Source organism: Neovison vison, chromosome 13 (genome assembly GCF_020171115.1).
Source record: "Neovison vison isolate M4711 chromosome 13, ASM_NN_V1, whole genome shotgun sequence".
Lineage (NCBI taxonomy): Eukaryota > Metazoa > Chordata > Mammalia > Carnivora > Mustelidae > Neogale > Neogale vison.
The window spans coordinates 39658649-39676139 of record NC_058103.1 but is presented as its reverse complement, the minus strand read 5'-3'; the positions used below and the strand labels follow the sequence as shown (position 1 = coordinate 39676139).

Here is a 17491-nt window from a genome sequence, read left to right as displayed (position 1 = left end):
TTTTTTTAAAGATTTTATCATTTTCTTTTTCTTTTTTTTTTTAATCTTTTTTTTTTTTTTTAAAGATTATTTATTTATTTATTTGTCATAGAGAAAGAAGCGAGAGCAAGCACAGGCAGACAGAGTGGCAGGCAGAGGCAGAGGGAGAAGCAGGCTCCCCGCCAAGCAAGGAGCCCGAAGTGGGACTCGATCCCAGGACGCTGGGATCGTGACCTGAGCCGAAGGCAGCTGCTCAACCAACTGAGCCACCCAGGCGTCCCAAGATTTTATCATTTTCTAAGTAATCTCTACATCCAATGTGGGGCTTGAACTCACACTCCCAAGATCAGGAGTCACATACTCTACTGACTGAGCCACTCAGGGGCCCTAGCAATGCAGTTCCTTATTCCAGAGCAAGTGAAATGATTTAAAGGAAAGGATAACAGAGTCACTGTTGATTCAACAAATATTTTTTAAATGCCTACTCTTCTCCATTATACTGAATGCCAGAGAAACAGAGACAAAAGTGCAGAGAAGCAAACTCATAATAATGTGATAGGTGCTACACTAAGGAAGACATAAATCCTCGTCAAATCACAGAATGGGCCACGCAACATTCTGGTTATGGGGGTGAGATGGAGCTTGCTGGAGCACTAGCTCTGCTAGTGATGTCTAGTGAGTCTTGGAGATTGGGTAGAAAGGACCTTGTCCCTTTGAGCAGCAGATGTGACTAGACAGAGAGGTAGGGCCTGGGTCTTGGGGGCTTTGTATCTTAAGGGGTTTGGTTTTTTACTTTTTGGAAGATTTATTTATGTATTTTAGAGAGTGAGTGAGAACAAGAAAAATCCCAAGCAGACTCTGCCCTGAGCGTGGAGACTGACACGCACCTCGATCTCATGATCCTGAGATCCCCACCTGAGCCAAAACCAAGAATCAGATGCATAACAGACTGGGCCACCCAGGCGCCTCTGTTAAGGGGTTTAAATGGTATTTCAGGGCTGCCTCGGTGGCTCAGTCGTTAAGCATCTACCTTTGGCTCAGCTCATGATCCCAGGGGCTTCATGATTGAGTCCCGCATGGGGCTCCCTGCTCAGCACCCCTGAGCTCTCCCACTCCCTTTCCCTCTGCCTGCTGTTCCCCTGCTCATGCTCTCTCTCTCTCTGTCAAATAAATAAATAAAATCTTTAAAATAAATAAATAAATGTTATTTCATAGACAGTGGAGACCATTGAAGGTTCTAAAGTGGAAAGCAAGGCAGAAATAGGTCTTGAATTCTGAAAGTTGCAACTGAATGTAATTGTAATGTAGCCTGGAACGAGGACCAGACACTGAGATACCAGGTAGGAGGCAGTTGTAATAATTCAGTCAAGAAAAGGTAAATGGCAGCACGCCTGGCTGGCTCAGTCAGTGGAGCATGAGACTCTTGATCTTGGGATTGTGAGTTCAAGCCCCATGTTGGGTGTAGTGATTACTTAAAAATAAAATCTTTAAAAAACAAATAACAACAACAAAAGCAGTATGTGCCTAAACTATGGCAGTAACTCTAGAAATGTAGGGGAAGGAATTGATTCAAGAGACAGTAAAAGAGCAGCCATGGAGAGATGTAGTGATCTGGTGGAGGGGGTGGAAAGAAAGGGAGAGAAGACTCCAGGGTGAGTCCCAGATTTTTGACTTGGCCGGTGGGTAAGTAAGTGCTCCTATAGAATGAGGAGAACCGAGTGAGAAACAGGCTTAAGGCAAAGATAATAGTTTAAATTTTTCATATGTAGAGTCATAGATGACTGGGACATTCTGAAAATATCCATTAGGGAACTGGATCTACCAGAATGGAGTTCAGGGCACAGGTTCAGACTGGGACAATCATAGCAGGAAGCTGGCAGCTTTGGCTAACAGCAAGAGGCAGAACAGACAAAAGGCTTCAAGAGCACAAAATTCTGGAGACATTTAGGAAAAAAACTGCCATTCATGCTTCAACAGCTCCTGAAGTATTTCCTGTCCAAGAGCTTAGGACAACATGACATAATTTCCTAATTCCTTCCCTCACAAGAATGGCTTTGGAGAACGCTGTCCTCCGAAAAAAAGGCAGAGTGACATTTTAAAGTGTAAATCAGGTTATAGCAATCCTTGGTTCTCTGACTCAAATCCAAACTATTTAGCACAGACCAATCAAGTTCTACTTGAGATCTGGCACCTACTTGCTTATCTCTCTGACTGGATCTCCTTCTAAATGACCCCTAGGGTTCACACTGTGATCCAGCCACTCTGCTCCTCCCTCAGGGCCTTTGTACCTGCTGTTCCCTGCGTCTGGAATGCTATTTTTTTCTAAGTCTTGTGGGCTGGTTCCCTCTCATCATTCATACCTCTTTGTTGAAGGTTTACTTCCTTGAGACTTTCCTTGACCGATGAATGTAATGTGTGTCCCCGCTTCCACCATTCCCCGTGCTCAATCTCATTACCCTGTTACGGACTTTGTAGTACTGGCCATTATCTGAATCTATATTTATTTACTATCTACGTTCTGAAAATGTGATGGTGTAAAGATAAATTTCCACATTTATTATTTTTTTTTCTAAGTAAGCTCTACACCCTAGGTGGGACTTGAATTCATGACCCCAAGATCAAGACTCACATATTCTACTCACTAAGCCAGCCGGGCACTCCACATTTATTATTTCTTCAGGGAAGCAGGAAGAGGGGGATGAAAGTCTTGAATTCCCCTTGAGGGTTTTTATTTAGTTTGCTAGATTCTGCAGAGCCACAAATGTTTGAAGTAGGTCAGTGACCTGTCAAATGTTTTAAAATATTTGTTTGGTTAAGACGTTATAAAATGTAACCACTCCACAATACTCTGACCCTAGACTCACTGAGACACTATCCACTTCAACTGGTTCAGCTACATAGAAAATCGCTAAACAAGTGAAGCGAATGACAAGAATATAAAAAAAGTTGAGACATACCTGAAATTAATTTGATGCCTTTACCTGGTTTTGTAACACGATTGTACAGTTGGTATCAATCTCCCTTATCCAAACCCCTCTAATTTAGTGTGGGAGGCACCTCTTCAGAGATTATGTAATTTTAAAGGTGGGATCAAACTGTAGCAGGACTGAGTCTTCAGCGGTGCAGCCGAGTCCCTAACTTCAGGTCAGTGCACTGGTGGACCCAAGGGCAGTGTGACCAGACTTCGGCTGATGGGAATGTTTGAAAGATGCATTATATCGAGCTCATCCAGTAAGGGTAGGAATAGAAAGGCCTTTGGATCACAGAATTTAATTCCACTACACCTTATAGAGTATGATAGTCAGATTGTGGAATATCCAGATGAATAGGAAACATTTTTTTACATTAAGGAGGATGAAATCTAATCATTTAGCTCAGGGTACGCAATACCATTGAGCGAATTGCGTAATTTTGCACAAAAACCAACAGAGATTGTTCTAAAATGACTCCCGTTGTCCTTGGGCCTGCCAGTCTATGAAATGTTTGTGTGGGTTTTGTTTTTCTTTTTCCCTTCTTTTCTCGCCTCCCTACCCCCCACCCACAGGGATAAATAACTTTTTTTTTTTTTTTAAGATTTTATTTATTTTACAGAGAGAGATCACAAGTAGGCAGAGGCAGGCAGAGAGAGAAGAGGAAGCAGGCTCCCTGCTGAGCAGAGAGCCCTATGTGGGGCTCGATCCCAGCACCCTGAGATCATGACCTGAGCCGAAGGCAGAGGCTTAACCCACTGAGCCACCCAGGCGCCCCAGGGATAAAGAACTTTTAAACACAATGTATGTATAAATATAAAGTTTATTTAGCATAGTGTTTAGAAAAATAAGTTCACATCATTTCAGAAAACAAATAAAACACTTAATTGTCCAGGCATAAACCCCTATTACAGTACAACATACATACTTTAGATCTCTTTGGTTGGGTAATTAAGCACAGAAATGTTCTGGGACATGCTCTGTGTGCCATCACCTAACAGTGCAGTAGAGACTCTGTTACCCCACCCCGTGATATACATTCTGAATAGATTTTCTCTTTGTGTAAGGCACAGTAAAACCATATTGAGTATATAACCAGTCTCCTCTAAACATACAGTACATGCAACAAAAGAACAAAAATTGAGAACCCTGAAAGCCAAAAGAGTCACATGCTACATAATTTTGATTAATAAAATGTATGGTTGTAATATTAAATTAACATGAAATGTATCAACTAGATACAAAATAACTCTTAGGCTCTATCATCTAAGTTCTAGGAAGACTTTGAAACATCTTTCGTAAAATGTAATTCTTTTCCCCACAAATGTCCTGAATTATTTATATTTTTATGATGAGATGATCTGTCAAAAACATTGGAAAAGAATGAAGAACTTCTGACTATGTACTAATGCACACTTGCCTAACATGTAGCAGGCAGGCTGCAACACATGCCCAATAATCCAACTTTTGACATGCAAGATGCACGGGCATATACAGGGAGATTTAAGGTCAGTGTGCAATTTAACTACACATTTTTACCTATGGCTATAACGTCTACTTGCCTTTCATAACACAAGAAAGGCACTGAAACATGTGTACGAGTCTGTCTTTTCATTACTATAAATATACACGAGCTAGGAAACACAACACAGGTGTTCTTGCTTGCTTAAGGAACAAACACACCGCCTCTTTAAATGATAAAACTGTTCTTTACTAGCTGTAACTAAGAGCTAAATGCCACATTCTGGCATAGAGTGCATCGAGAGCCTCACACCAAAAATCCTACAGCCAGCAGCAGGGGTTGGGGTTTGCAGGGAGAGTTTTTACCCCATTCTGATTCCTCTTTGGGGATCATTTGAGGGTTATTTGCAGCATCTTCAAGCATTGGTTTATGTAAGAGAAAGTCTGCCACATGAACTCCAAGGGTTCTGAGTCTGGCCCTTGGTATTGCAAAAAAAACATTTGCAATTCTGTGCAAGGAGATCATGGGGTTTATCTTATTTTATTCACATATGTATGGGCTATAAACCAACTGGCCCTTATTTTACTGAAAGAATAGAAAAGAACAGTAAGTTCTTTATAATGTGCATTGATTCTTACCTGGTATATTGTGTAGCTACCTGGAGTCATTGGAGGGGTATAATTACATCATGTTAGGAGTATGAATGGATTTCCTAGGTAAGTCTTAAGCTTTGTGCTATCTTTCCTTTTTCTTAAGGGAAAAAAAGAGGAAGAATTGTGAATAAAAGGAGAGGCTTATTATATTTTTGGAAGACATATGAAACTTTTCCAGTTATTTATATGCATATATAACTTTTTACATCTTCCTGTTTCCCTTATTAGATCAGTACTGTAAAATAATGAACCAAAACTCTCGATATCTGCAGCCATCAAGTGAAAAAACATCATCTTCATGTAAACTACACTACAGAGCCATATAATTAATCTCAGTAACATGATCAGCACACACCTACAAAAAACAACAACAACAAAATACAAGCTGAGTAAGGAGTGATGGAGTGGAGGAGAACTCTAAAACACTTGACTTTGTTAAAAAAAAAAGACGAAAAACTGTAGTTTCAGCAGTTTAAGAACATTCACTAATTCCATAGGAAAAAAAAAGGGGGGGATCTAAGTTCTTTAACAAAACGATGGGAAGAAGTCTTGATAGGGCTCTTCATCTACGTCTGTGATTTCCATTTGGAATAACAAGAAAAGTGAAGTCCTCTATGGCCCTTATTCAACATGCTTAGCGAATGGGCCTGTTGAGATCAAGAGTATACTCTTTGTTCTGATCTTGAAGAGAGCAAGACTGGTTACAGCTTTATGTTCGATGACTTTAAGTCATCTTCGAAGAGATCATTTTCTCCCATTTCTTGCTTTGCAGTCACCAAAAGACTTCACTCCCTACCTAAATGTATTTGCATTATTCCATTTTGTGTTCGGTCCTGACAGATAGAAACTATAACCACAGCTCACAACATTATCAAGCAAGCTTCTCAAAGAAACCCCAAAAGATTTACTTTTAAACAAGACATGATAATATAGTGCAAGTAACAGTTGTATGTCATCATGTAACAACTGATTCAAAACACCTAGAACTAAGTTTCATCAGGGCAGAGTTTTGCTCCAGAGAATTTACATAATTCTTTCTGTAGTTTAAAAAGGCTGTTTTCATAGTCTACAGAATTCATTTTACATGCTAATCTATGATTGTTATTTCCGTCGTAATGAAAAGCATCAACAATGTATCAGTTGATCATCCATTTACATCATAAACGTACATAATTACATAAGTGAAACTTAATTCTGCAGATTTAAAGCAATTTTGTGGTGAAAATAACCCTGTTAGATAGAAAAGAGCCATCAGTGCTTTTGTTGACACTTCTGTACCTTAAGAATAATTAAAAGGCCACAAGGTAAAAAGGCACATAGAATTCTATAGAAAACATATTTAAATGAATCAGAGAGTTGCTAAATAAAGAACAAGGATGTGAAAAAAAGTACCAAAATTCCAATATTGGGAGTTAGATTGCCTGTTTCAGTGTTATTAATATTGACCATAATAGACTCCTGATAAAAATCATCACTTTTAAAATCCTACAAAAAGTAAAACTTTGTTGGAAATAACTATGTTCACTTCCTGTTCAAGCAATAAAAATAAATTAAACAGTAAGAAAACATTTTTCTTTTCAGTTCATAGTGTCTGAAGTATAAGAGAAACATATACAGCATAAATAAAATTCACTGTAATTCCTCAAATCCTGGCTTAGAGGACTAATATATTTACACTCATACTGAAGTTTGTTTCAGCGTTTTTAGTGGAGTTGCAAACTTTCTCAGCCCCACTGGACTATTAGCAAGCACATTTGGAAATGTGTAGAGACAAACCAAGACTTTCACAAAAAAGGCTGAAAGACAGAAATGCATATATTCAAAAATAAACCCTTACAATAGTGCGGAGTACCATTTATGCTTCTTAACCTCATCAATGCCCATGGAGTAAAAGTAAACAAAAATAACTGTATTGTTTCTAAAGCCAATGTCAGGTGTATACAGTTTAAATTTAAAGAACTACAGAGTTCCATTTGACCTTAGAATTATATTAAGTCAACCAAATGATACACTTTGACTTGGTATATTTCATCTTGTTCCTTTGTCTCCATCTATTTAAAAGAGAACATTCGTGAACGAAGAAGCTGCGGCAACGGCAACGCAGTTCTACTCTTGTCTATTTAACTGTGATCTTCATGCAGATAAATCCAGTCCCTCGAATGCATTTACTCACAAAACCAGTGTTTCCCTGTAAATGGGAAAATGCTTTATGTCCTCAGGGCTTCATGAAAAGATCTGCCTGCTGATGCCAGAAAAAAAGGGCGGGGGTGGAGGGGTGGGCGGGAACTCAAGTTCATAAGTCTTGCATATCTTCATCCAACTGGACAGTTTGGAGCTTGGCAAGCTCTTTTTTGTCTGTTTCCAGCTCTTCACAGACAGTCTCGACCATGCCCTCTAGGACATACTTGGATTTTGAGTCCAGCATCATTAAGTTGCTTGTGGCTTTGCCCTCAGAATTTGTTAAGAAATTCTCTTTTATGTTAGCTACTGATTGCAGAACCAAGCGATGTTCTCTGACAAAATCCTGGTGTACTGCTGGGGAAGGGTGACCCACCTGGTCTTCAGCCGTAGGAACAATTTCCCCAAGGGCAGCCTGGGTCATGGGGACTGACAATAGATCTTGACCAGCAATGAGGGAACAGTTCTGAAGAGTTGCATAGTTAGTGTTGCTGACAGATGTCACAGTAGACTTGCTTGCCACAGGTGCAGACATTGGCTGGCTCTCAGCAATGTCAGGATTTAGCTCAGTGGGATTTAGTAAGGTAGGGGGAGTCAGGGAAAAATTATGAGTTGGGGATACGTTAACTAATGAGGAGGCCAGTGGATGGAGGCCACTCCCCGAGATATTTTCAGAAGACAGGTTTGCATTTATTTGTGGATTCTGATTGACAGGCATCAACTGAGAAAATACCAGGCTCCTCTCCAACCCCTCCTGTTTAACAGATCCTATAGTCTGGCCTGAATTAGGAACAGTGTATACCACTGCACTGGGAGCAAGAGAGCTCAAGAAAACCTTTCCTTGCTGGACTGTGGTAGACTCACTTGTAAATGTGCTCCCATCTGAAGTGCTTGAATTTACTGAAATATTACCTAAAAAAAATAAAGTACAGATTATCATTGATGAAATTGGTAAGGAAAGGGGAAAAAAGGATACTTTTTACACATACAATTTTTCTCAGGTTCAGCAGAATCACCTTGAGCACTTAAAAGTACAGATTCCCAGGCTCTACTCCTGAAAATCTGACTCAGTAAGTCCTAGGACAGGTGTATTTTAAACTCCCAAGTCTGATGACACAGTGGGAGTGAGAACTACTGGTTTAGAAACCAAATGTGATCCCCGCCTTTTTTCCAAGTTCTAGTTTCAGTCAAGTTTCTGGATCATTATTACCAACTTGATTTCTCTCAATCACTTGACAGTTGTACCTAGCTCTGCCAGTAAGAACTAGAAAACACAAATGCAAAATAAAATGCCTTTGTTCAAGACAAGCTCAGTAACCGACATAAATAGAAATGTAGAAAATCCCTGTAAAATGAGTTGCCCTGGGGCTTGAAGTTAACCATATAAACCTGTACAGACAAGTTTCAAACTTTCACCAAACTAACCATAAAGTAATGTCAACAAAATGTTCAATAGTTTTTTCTTTTGTTGTGCCAGTTCTGGATTTTCAGGGTTGTGGTGATAGGAAAAATTAATGATAATAATAAAGTGTACTTCTAAAATTACAGATTAATGTAAATAACTAGAGCTAATGCTTCTCTAAAAGGTTCGTATTTTTGGCTCTCACTATAGTGGTCTACGGAGAGCAGAAGCAGAAAAAGAAACATAAATGGAAAGCTGAGAAGATGTTCAAAAATGAGGTAACTCAGACCATGGAGATGAATTAGACCATTCCCTTCACTCCTGCTATGAAATAAAACACTTTTCTTTTTGAGTCTTTACATAGGCACAGTAAAATGATGGCAATGATCCTGCCGCTGAAAGAAAGGTGGACCTGAGGGAATTTTGTGATAGAATAATTTGGATGGGTTGTTTCCTCTGATCTCAAATTAGATGTTCAGTAAACTATTAATTTGAGAAAACTGCTCAATATTAAAGGTAATTCACCTGAGACATATCCCTTCTTGAATTAGAATAACTGTTACCAAATAATTAGAACAATTTTTAATAATATATTACCACCTATATTGGTAAATAAATGTCACAGGGCTGTTTATACGTCTTCCAAACACTTTTTAAGCACCTTAAATTCAAAGAAATGTCTTTAAATGAAAAAAAAAAAAGAAGAAGAAGAAGAAAAGACTGCATTTAAGCTTTAAAAAAGATTTAACCACTAGAAAGTATTCTTTGTGAAAATATTGGTGTTAATAAAAACATTTCTATGTACGTCTGGGCTCTTCCCTAACATAAATGTTTGTTCCAGGCCAAACAAATGAAAAGGCTTTTATTTGACTTCAACTTAAGTATGCTTTAAAATTCCTGCTGGCTGCTAAACTGTAGCAAAATCATCAGAAATATTTATTTTGTTATGTGTTACGCATTGTGAAAGTATTTGCCTATGTATATGTGAACAAAATGATTAGTTATTTTTTGAGAACCATAAATAATATGACAGGACATTTTCCCCAACAGCTACTGAAATATATAGATAAAATAATTTTGAACATGTAGACATTATAACATATATGAATGAATGAAGAAAAGCAGATGTGATCTAAAACTTGATATTTAAGTGTAACTGCACCTGAATTATAAACTGGACAATAATTTCAAAATCAGTTAAAAAAATCCAAATGAAAAAGGACATAGGTGAAAAGCCTAACTTTGTAATGATGGTAAGGAAAACACCCCTTATTTTCTGAGATTATAAAGTGAGTAAAAGATGTAGATATTCTGGATTTTTATATAAATACTAATTATTGAAGGATAATCTCCCTTGTCTACACATTTTAAAGCAAGCCTCAGTATCCATTTTTGAGAAAGCCTGAATCCCTAAATGCTTTATTGAGACCTACAGTCCATAATTACTCTAAAGGAACGTTACTTCCTGGACCCATGTGGTTAAACTTAGGCCTTTAATGCACACAGACAGTCTAAGGATTGACAGCTCTGTCATTTGATCTTAGATTTTTTAACTGAAAATGCTATTCTTATTCACATTAAATGTCCCATTTTAAAGTTTTCAATTAGCAATAATCGTGCCTCGGATAAACCTCATTGGCTACGATACTGCCACTGTGCAAAGCTGAAATGTCCCATTTTAAAAATTAGCTGTTAGTTTGCAATGATTTTCTATGGTAGTATATTTCTAGATTACGTATGAAAACTATTTTTGCTTTTCTTCTTCCCCAATGTACATCTCATACTTTTTGCTCAAATTTGTTGTCTTTAAAATGTTACCTACTGTTTTGGAAATTTCCTGAAGAGACAAAAAGGGGTTAGATCCACATTAAATTACTATAAAATGAAGCACTTTGACTTTCCTTGTGGTTTCCATATTTTTGCCTTGGGTCAGATAGTGACTTAACTTAATCCTTTCCAGAACTTGGAACAATGAATAAATACATGTTGTGCTTGTTTTTACTGCCTTTCTACCTGTAATTGATTCTACAGAATGAAATGTGTTCAACAACATTTTTTCCATTAATGCCTCCTATAAACTGAAGCAGATCATAGTTGTGAAAACAAAAAAAGTTGTGCATAAATGGGTATTTTTCTGGATAAAGCCATTTTATAGGAAGCTGATCTTTAAGGCAAACAACTACTTATTTTGGTTTCATGAAAGTCTGGACATTCAGATTCGCTTACAGGAAGGCAAACCTGCATTGACATCACCTACTCCTAAGTTTAAGGGCCTCTGCCACCTCCACTGAGATTCTAACCATTCCTGTTTCTTTACAAAAAAAAATGACAGAGTCATCAGACTTGTTTAAAGTCAGTGAAGAAGTGGCCTATCGGCTTCAGGCTTCCTGAATTTCAGATCAGTGTTTTCTTTAGAATATTGTCCTTGGTCAAGTCACAAACATATATAGAATAAGGCATATAGTTGCCTTCCTAAATAAACCCACACATTTAGGGGGGTGGGCATACAGGCAGAGCAACAAACTCCCACTCACATATTCCTCTGGTTTTCCTTTAGTTAGTTTTAATTATAGGAGGAACAGGATTCAAACACAACTGATTCAGTCTTTTCAGCCTGCTCTTCTAAAACACTTCTTGGTCAAACAGAAAATGCTTAGGTAAAGTGTACACATTTCGTACCAATTGCTTAGACTAATTTTGTGTTCTTAGCAATATCATTAATTTTTAATCTTAAAATGTCAAGCAATGGGTTATTCTGTAAGCACCAATTGACTTATCATATTTCTATAATTGTAGAACTGGCAAGATTTGCTCTGAACTGTATTTTTCCACTCAGTTGTTAGGAAAACAAAAGCCCATCTCCATGATGCCAGAGAGCCAAACAAGCAGGATATTACACTGCTGTGGCAAAGGAGGAGAGACAGACCGAGGCTCTCTGCAGCTGTGGCGGCCAGTAAGGTACCTGAAGAGTAACATCAATCTATAGCTCTCACCAAACGCGTCATTTACAGCAGCTGGCTAAAACAGTCACTGGTGCATTATGGTACCGAATGAGACTTTTACCTTGTGAAGCGGCTACGGAAACAGAAGGCAGCTGCAGTGGAGAGAATCCAATGCTCCCATTAAGGAACTGGCTGTTCGTTCCGGAATTGGGGATCTGGACAATGCCATACTGGTTAATTTGCACGGGTGTAGTAAAAGTCACCACAGAGCCTCCGTCCTGGGAAGCCACTGTTTGAACACCTTCTCTTTTTACCTCAGTGCTGGGGATGAGCCCTGGGAATGACACAGGGGCACTGGAGCTGTAAGATGTGGTGGCTGCTGAGTTAGCTGAAGAACTCTGGAGGACTTTGAATTCCTTCACATCCTGGGAGGTAGACCCAAGTATGTCACTCATGGATATACCATTGCTCACAATGTTTGAGGCCATTTTTGGTGGGTTCAATGACACAGTCTGTGTATTCCCCACATTTAGTCCATTAAGGATGACTCCATTGGGTCCCTGAATGAAAGAATTACCATTAAGAAAGACAGGTGAAGTACTAGCGGGCACCAAGCTTCCGTTCAACAAAACTCCAGAAGAGCTTAATGAGATCTTAGCATTTCCAATTTGTTGCATGTATACTGGTTCCATGTGACTGGGAAGGCTGAGGTTGGCAACACTATCCGAAGAACCGGAGAGTGGATGAGGAGACAAGTCCTCATGGCCCTTGCTGGATTCATCTTCAGTGCTGGGATTGCCATCTGACTCACTGCAGAGAGGGGGAAAACCAAGACATTCCAAAGGTCAGAGGGATGACGTTCTACATAGTGCCATTTGTTTAGAAATCCAGCCTCTAACCCCATTAAAGTCAGTATTTAAGGAAAGCAGAGCAGGAAGCCTTTGGTTCTGTTTAAGCTATGAGACCTTCCAGCAGATTCGGACCATCCAGAGAATGTGGGAAGATAAACTCTCCTGTGCCGACCATTTTTACCAATAATAAATTCAGGCAAAGTCCAGAGATCTGGAAGATGTAAATTCAGCTAACAGGATTTACTATGAGAATTGTATATACATTTTTATAGCATTGAAGTTATTCCTTCCTGTTAAATTCGCTGCTACCTACACCACAGAAAAAACTCCCTAGATGAGGTGGTCAGTGGTCAGTCTTTCCTGTTTAGGAACTCCTTCCCCTCCCCTCAAAACCAATTCAGATTAGTGTGATCTTGGAGGGAAATGAAACTGCCAAAGGAGCAGGAGGTGGGAAGTGTTTTGTTTGTCAGTTAGTTAACAAGAGATCATTTTCTCACCTGCTCCCAAACTTCTACTCCACCAGACTGACAACTCTCTCATTCAACAAAGTGGCTGTCCTTGATGTAGGAAAGGCACTTTCAACCCAAGAACTGTTATGTGCAGTCGCCTTTGAATCCAAAAGAAGCCATAGGGGCCTATTTAACATACACCATCCAGTGCCCTGGTGAGGTGGGAGGGAAAGGGTGTGGGTCACTCAGCAGCCTTGTAACCCCTTCCCCAGCACCCTCATTCCTTCTGCTCCAGGCCCGACTGTGTTCCTCACTCCTTCACTTAAGGGGAAACACCAAATCTGGGAAGGAGTAGTGGTGGGAGTTCCCATTTGGTCTGACGCTGGGAGGGGGAGAAAGGGTCAGTTAGCGGGCAGTTGGGAAGGGTGGTGCGACTTGGCCTCGTAGAAGATCCACGTCCCTCGCAGTGCCCGGCGGTCGGTTCGCTTTCAAGGGGAGGGGAAGGGATTACCCGGGCTTTGGGCTGCGGGGCCAGGAGCGCAGAAAGCGCTTTGATTTACGAGCTGAGGCTGAGCCGCCGTCGCCGTCTGCGAGGGTGACTCACCGGGGGTGCGGGTGGGAGGTAGATCCGGAGAGGGGCCCAAACCAGGCAACTGGGCCGGGGGCGGGGGTTGTGGCGTTGGGGCGGGGGGACGTACAGAGCCGGCAGAGTGTGGCTAGGGAGACGGGGAACGCGCTCAGCCGGGGAGTGGGGGCTGCAGGGCAGCTGGCCTGCGTGCCACGCCCGCTCCCCACCCCCTGCCTCTGGCCCTGAGGATTCCAACGGAGCTCCGAGCGACAGGATCCGCTGCCACAAGCTGGCGCGGGGTGACCAACGGGCCTCCTCTGGGTCTCCCCTAAAGTCTGCGGAAGGATGCATGCAAGTCACAGTGCGCGTTTTGTTTTGGTTACCGCGAGGCCCGGCTCGGACACAGCGCCTCCCTCCCTGCCTCAGGCGAGGAGCGCCGGAGCCGGCCGGCCCCGGGAGGGGCGCAGGGGCAGGAGCGACTAGGGCGGACCGCGGCGGACTCTGGAATGCGCGGGGTGATCACCTTCGCTCGGCCCGGACGCGCTCCGCGGCTCCCAAATTCCTAACCTGCGCAGAACCTCGAGCTGTAGGGTTCTTTCTGTCCTATGCCCGCGTGGCTTGAGACACCATCTCTTTGGACGATCTTCTCCATAGTTCGCTCAACAATAAACAAAATATACCCTCCAGGTGTCTGACTCGAAAGGACGCACAAAAGAGGTGGAAACCCCATTTTCTACCAGTTGGGATCCAAAACTCTGCCAGCCCAAAAGCTCAAACCCGCCAGGGTGGGCACTCTAGGAGGTGTGGAGCTGATAGCGCCCCCACCCCCAATCGCTGTCCCAGGAGGGAGCCACGCAGGATTTGGGGGCCGAGGAAGCAAGCCCTCCAGCCCCACAGCCCCGGCGGCGCTGAAATCCGATCCTAAGGAGTTCAGAATCAGGTTTCAAAACACGGCAGAGCCCAGCCCGCACCATCACCCCACGTTGCCGCGGCCGCGAAGGGAACCACAGCGGGCCGGGTGAATGATTAACTCTGTCACATAAAACCTCGACGTCCCCAGACCCCCTTCTGAAACGCTAGCCCCCACCAACACCCTCATTCTTCTAGAGCGGCCAAGGCGACCTCTAACGCAGGTTGCGGCTGCGGGGCGGGGTGGGGGGCGGCAGCCGAACCCGGGGCGGGGGGTGAAGGAGCTCGTGCACACGCCCGGCCGGTGTAACCCGCTGGAGGTGCAGACCCGGGCCCGCGCTGGCAACCTCCGTGGGCCTCTGGCGGCAACCAGAGCTGCCTTTCCGGCGCCTACACACGCTCCTGCGCCCCGCCAGAACCCGGGAGAGAGTGGCAACTTCAAAGCCAGCGGGATGGGGGTGGGAAACTGGGCGGCAGTGACCAGCCGAGGTGGGGGCGGGGACTGAGACCTACGCGGGCGACGAGAAACTTCTGGGGGGAGGAGGGGGAGGGTAAGGAGGGAGGTTCCCCCGCCTCTCGCCACCGCCGCCCCCCCATCCCCCGGTCCGGGAGAGGTGGGGGGCGGGGAGAGGTGGGCAGCCGGACCAGGCTGGTGGGGAAGGTAAGCGCCATGTTTGCGAGCACTTGGAGGAAAAGAAAGCTGGGAAGGGGGTGGGGGAGAGAAAGGGGGAGGCGGAGGAAAGTTGGCGCTCACCTTTTGGACTGGGTCTCTGAGGGGTTCCGATCGCGCTGCCGGCGGTTCTTGAACCAGTTGCTGACCTGGGTGAGGGAGAGGCCGGTGATCTTGGCCAGGTGCCGCTTCTCGGCGGGCGAAGGGTAGCGATTCTGCTTGTAGAGCTCTTTGAGCGCGTTGCGCGACTTCTCCTTGAAACAATACACCGTCTCCTCGCCGTCCCAGATGGTGCGGGGCAGGGGGAATTTCCTGCGCAGCCGGTACTTGTCCACGGCGCCCAGTGGCCGGCCGCGGGCTCGCTCGGCCTCGGTGTAGCGCGCCTTGTACCAGAGCTGCTGCAGCAGCGGGTGGTTGGCCGACTCGAAGCTGTGGCTCTCGAGGATGCTGTAGAGCTCGGGGTAGATGCCCTGGTGGAAGGCCACCAGCGCCCGCGCCTTCAGCAGGCTCTCGTTGCCACGTAGCAGGTCGCTCTGGGGCAGGGACCACAGGAACCGGGCCAGGCGGTCCAGGTTGCCCCCCTGCTGCAGCGCCTCGCACACGCAGGCGACATGGTCGGGCGAGAAGGCCAGTGGGGTCTGCGCGGCGGCGGCGGCGGCGGCGACGGCGGCCGCGGCGTGGTGGTGCCTGCCCAGAAGTTCCGAGTGGAGTTGTACCTGATCCGCCGCCGCTGCCGCCACTGCCCCTTCCTCTCCGCTCACCCTTGCGGCGGCGGCCGAGGCGTCCCCCGGCTCCAGGGGGAAAGGGGCTGGAGCCGGGGGGCTCAGCCCCGCCGCCGCGCCCCCCGCCACTTCTCGGGGCGCCTCCTGCCCTTCCGAGGCGCTTTCCATCCCATTCTCCTGCTTGATGTCCGCCGCACTTGCAATCTGCCCGGTGGGGGAGGAAGAGGACATTTTTTGTTGTTTATTTTCCTCCCTCCCTCACTCCCTCGCACTCTTTTCCTCTTTCTTTCCCCCTCTCTTACTCCTCCTTCTTCTTCTCCCTCCCTCCTCCCCCCCTCCGGAAAGCCCACTCCCTCCCTCCCGGTTTCGGCTGGATCTGGCCGATCAGGTTTCCCCCCGGCCACGCAGTCACCATTAAGATAGCTGCTAGAGCAAAGTAGTGTAAAAGGATAGCTGCTTTCTGCTGTTCCCCCAACGTGACTCCTCGGGTTGCTGCATACTATATGGCACTGGCGGCCGGGCCGGCCCGGCCGCGCTACCTCATTGGCTATTTCACATTCAGAGGGAGGAGGAGACACGGTTTCTATCCCTGTCGATCACCCGCCTCCCACTCCACCCCTTGCCTTTCCCTCTCCCCCTGACCCCCAGGCACCTATACCTGAAGGGAAACACCGACATTCTTTTTAGGCCATGCTCCTGGGCGGGAAATTACCTAATGTGGCCTGAAAACTGGACAACAGGCTCTTTCAAAGAGAGTCCCTAGGATTCCAGCGGGAATATTAATTTTGTGGCCTTGAGGTCCAGATGCTAAACTCTTAACAAAGAGACCACCGTCAAGCATCCAGATGACAAAATTTCAAAGGAGACAATTGAGAAGCTTTTCTATGTTCCTGTTTCCCCTTTACCTCCCTTTCCAAGATGACTTTATCAAGGATTTTGTATTCAAAAGGGTCCAGAATAGAATGTCACTAGGGAATGTTCTAGGGGAAAAGGTTTATGGTAAACTAAAAAGGGGGAGATATTTGAATATCTTAGAATAATAGATGTATAAAGAGCCCACTGAAAGGACAAAAACATGAAACCTTCAAAAAGCATTTAACGTTCACTCACCTGGAGGTCTGGCAACACAACAAAGTTGAACAGGGTGCAACTAAGGATATAGACTGTTTAATCAATGTGTTTATCTCAGGGAATAGAGTGGAAGAGATCTAAGCTTTACATTATAATAAAGTATGGAAATTCAAGTCTTCAGTATGGACATTTTTCATGTAAATGTATGAATAGTTCTCTGGCGGTGATATTCTTGGTGGAAGCACCAGTTCTAAGTGCAGGTGTCTTCCAGGAGATCAATGCAGGATCAGCAGCCCTTTCAGCAGCACAGACAGATGGAAGACTGCCCTCCGGTTTGAGGTGAAATGCCTGGGGGTGGAGTCTGCTGCTGTTTGCAGTCATGTCTCTTTTATGGTTTGCATAAGGTCTTAACACAGAAAAGGATGAACCCATCTCTGCTTCTGTGATTTCTTTGGGTTAGTTAGGTCCATCTGCTGGTATTCTTTCTCAAAATCCAACATTTTAATGACATCGTCCTAACATCATCTTTCAAGGTGGCTTTGTGTTGTTTCTGCTTCCCAGTTACCCGTAACTGCCTATTTCAGCATATTATAAAGAAGCTGTTTAGGTTACCTGCTGTCATGATCAGCTTGGTGAGATTTTGTTTTTGGTGGACAGGTTTGTTTC

The 17491-nt window shown here is 44.1% G+C and overlaps 1 protein-coding gene and 1 non-coding gene across 3 annotated transcripts; both read right to left on the bottom strand.

Moving 5' to 3' along the window:
* Window positions 1–3766: 3766 nt before the first annotated feature.
* Window positions 3767–16217, bottom strand: SIX4 (SIX homeobox 4). Of its 2 annotated transcripts, XM_044231024.1 has the most exons (4): window positions 16167–16217; window positions 15117–15958; window positions 11707–12395; window positions 3767–8153 (listed from the first exon to the last, which is right to left on the bottom strand). In XM_044231024.1, the coding sequence occupies exons 1-4, from the start codon at window positions 16167–16169 to the stop codon at window positions 7357–7359; spliced, it is 2331 nt and encodes a 776-aa protein (XP_044086959.1). In that variant the 5' UTR covers window positions 16170–16217; the 3' UTR covers window positions 3767–7356. The 2 variants fall into 2 exon arrangements, with proteins under 2 accessions (XP_044086959.1, XP_044086958.1); XM_044231023.1 differs by lacking the exon at window positions 16167–16217 and having other exon boundaries at window positions 15117–16027.
* On the bottom strand, window positions 10164–10308 carry LOC122894797. The gene has a single exon (XR_006381846.1). It is a non-coding gene; the product is annotated as a U4 spliceosomal RNA (small nuclear RNA).
* Window positions 16218–17491: the final 1274 nt, after the last annotated feature.

Coding starts and splice junctions, on each gene's coding strand:
- SIX4 (XM_044231023.1), bottom strand. CDS start 15,985: ATGTCCTCTTCCTCCCCCACCGGGCAGATTGCAAGTGCGGCGGACATC. Junction 12,396..15,116: donor TCAGAGACCCAGTCCAAAAG/GTGAGCGCCAAC, acceptor CCCTCTCTGCAG/TGAGTCAGATGGCAATCCCA. Junction 8,154..11,706: donor TTCCGTAGCCGCTTCACAAG/GTAAAAGTCTCA, acceptor TATTTTTTTTAG/GTAATATTTCAGTAAATTCA.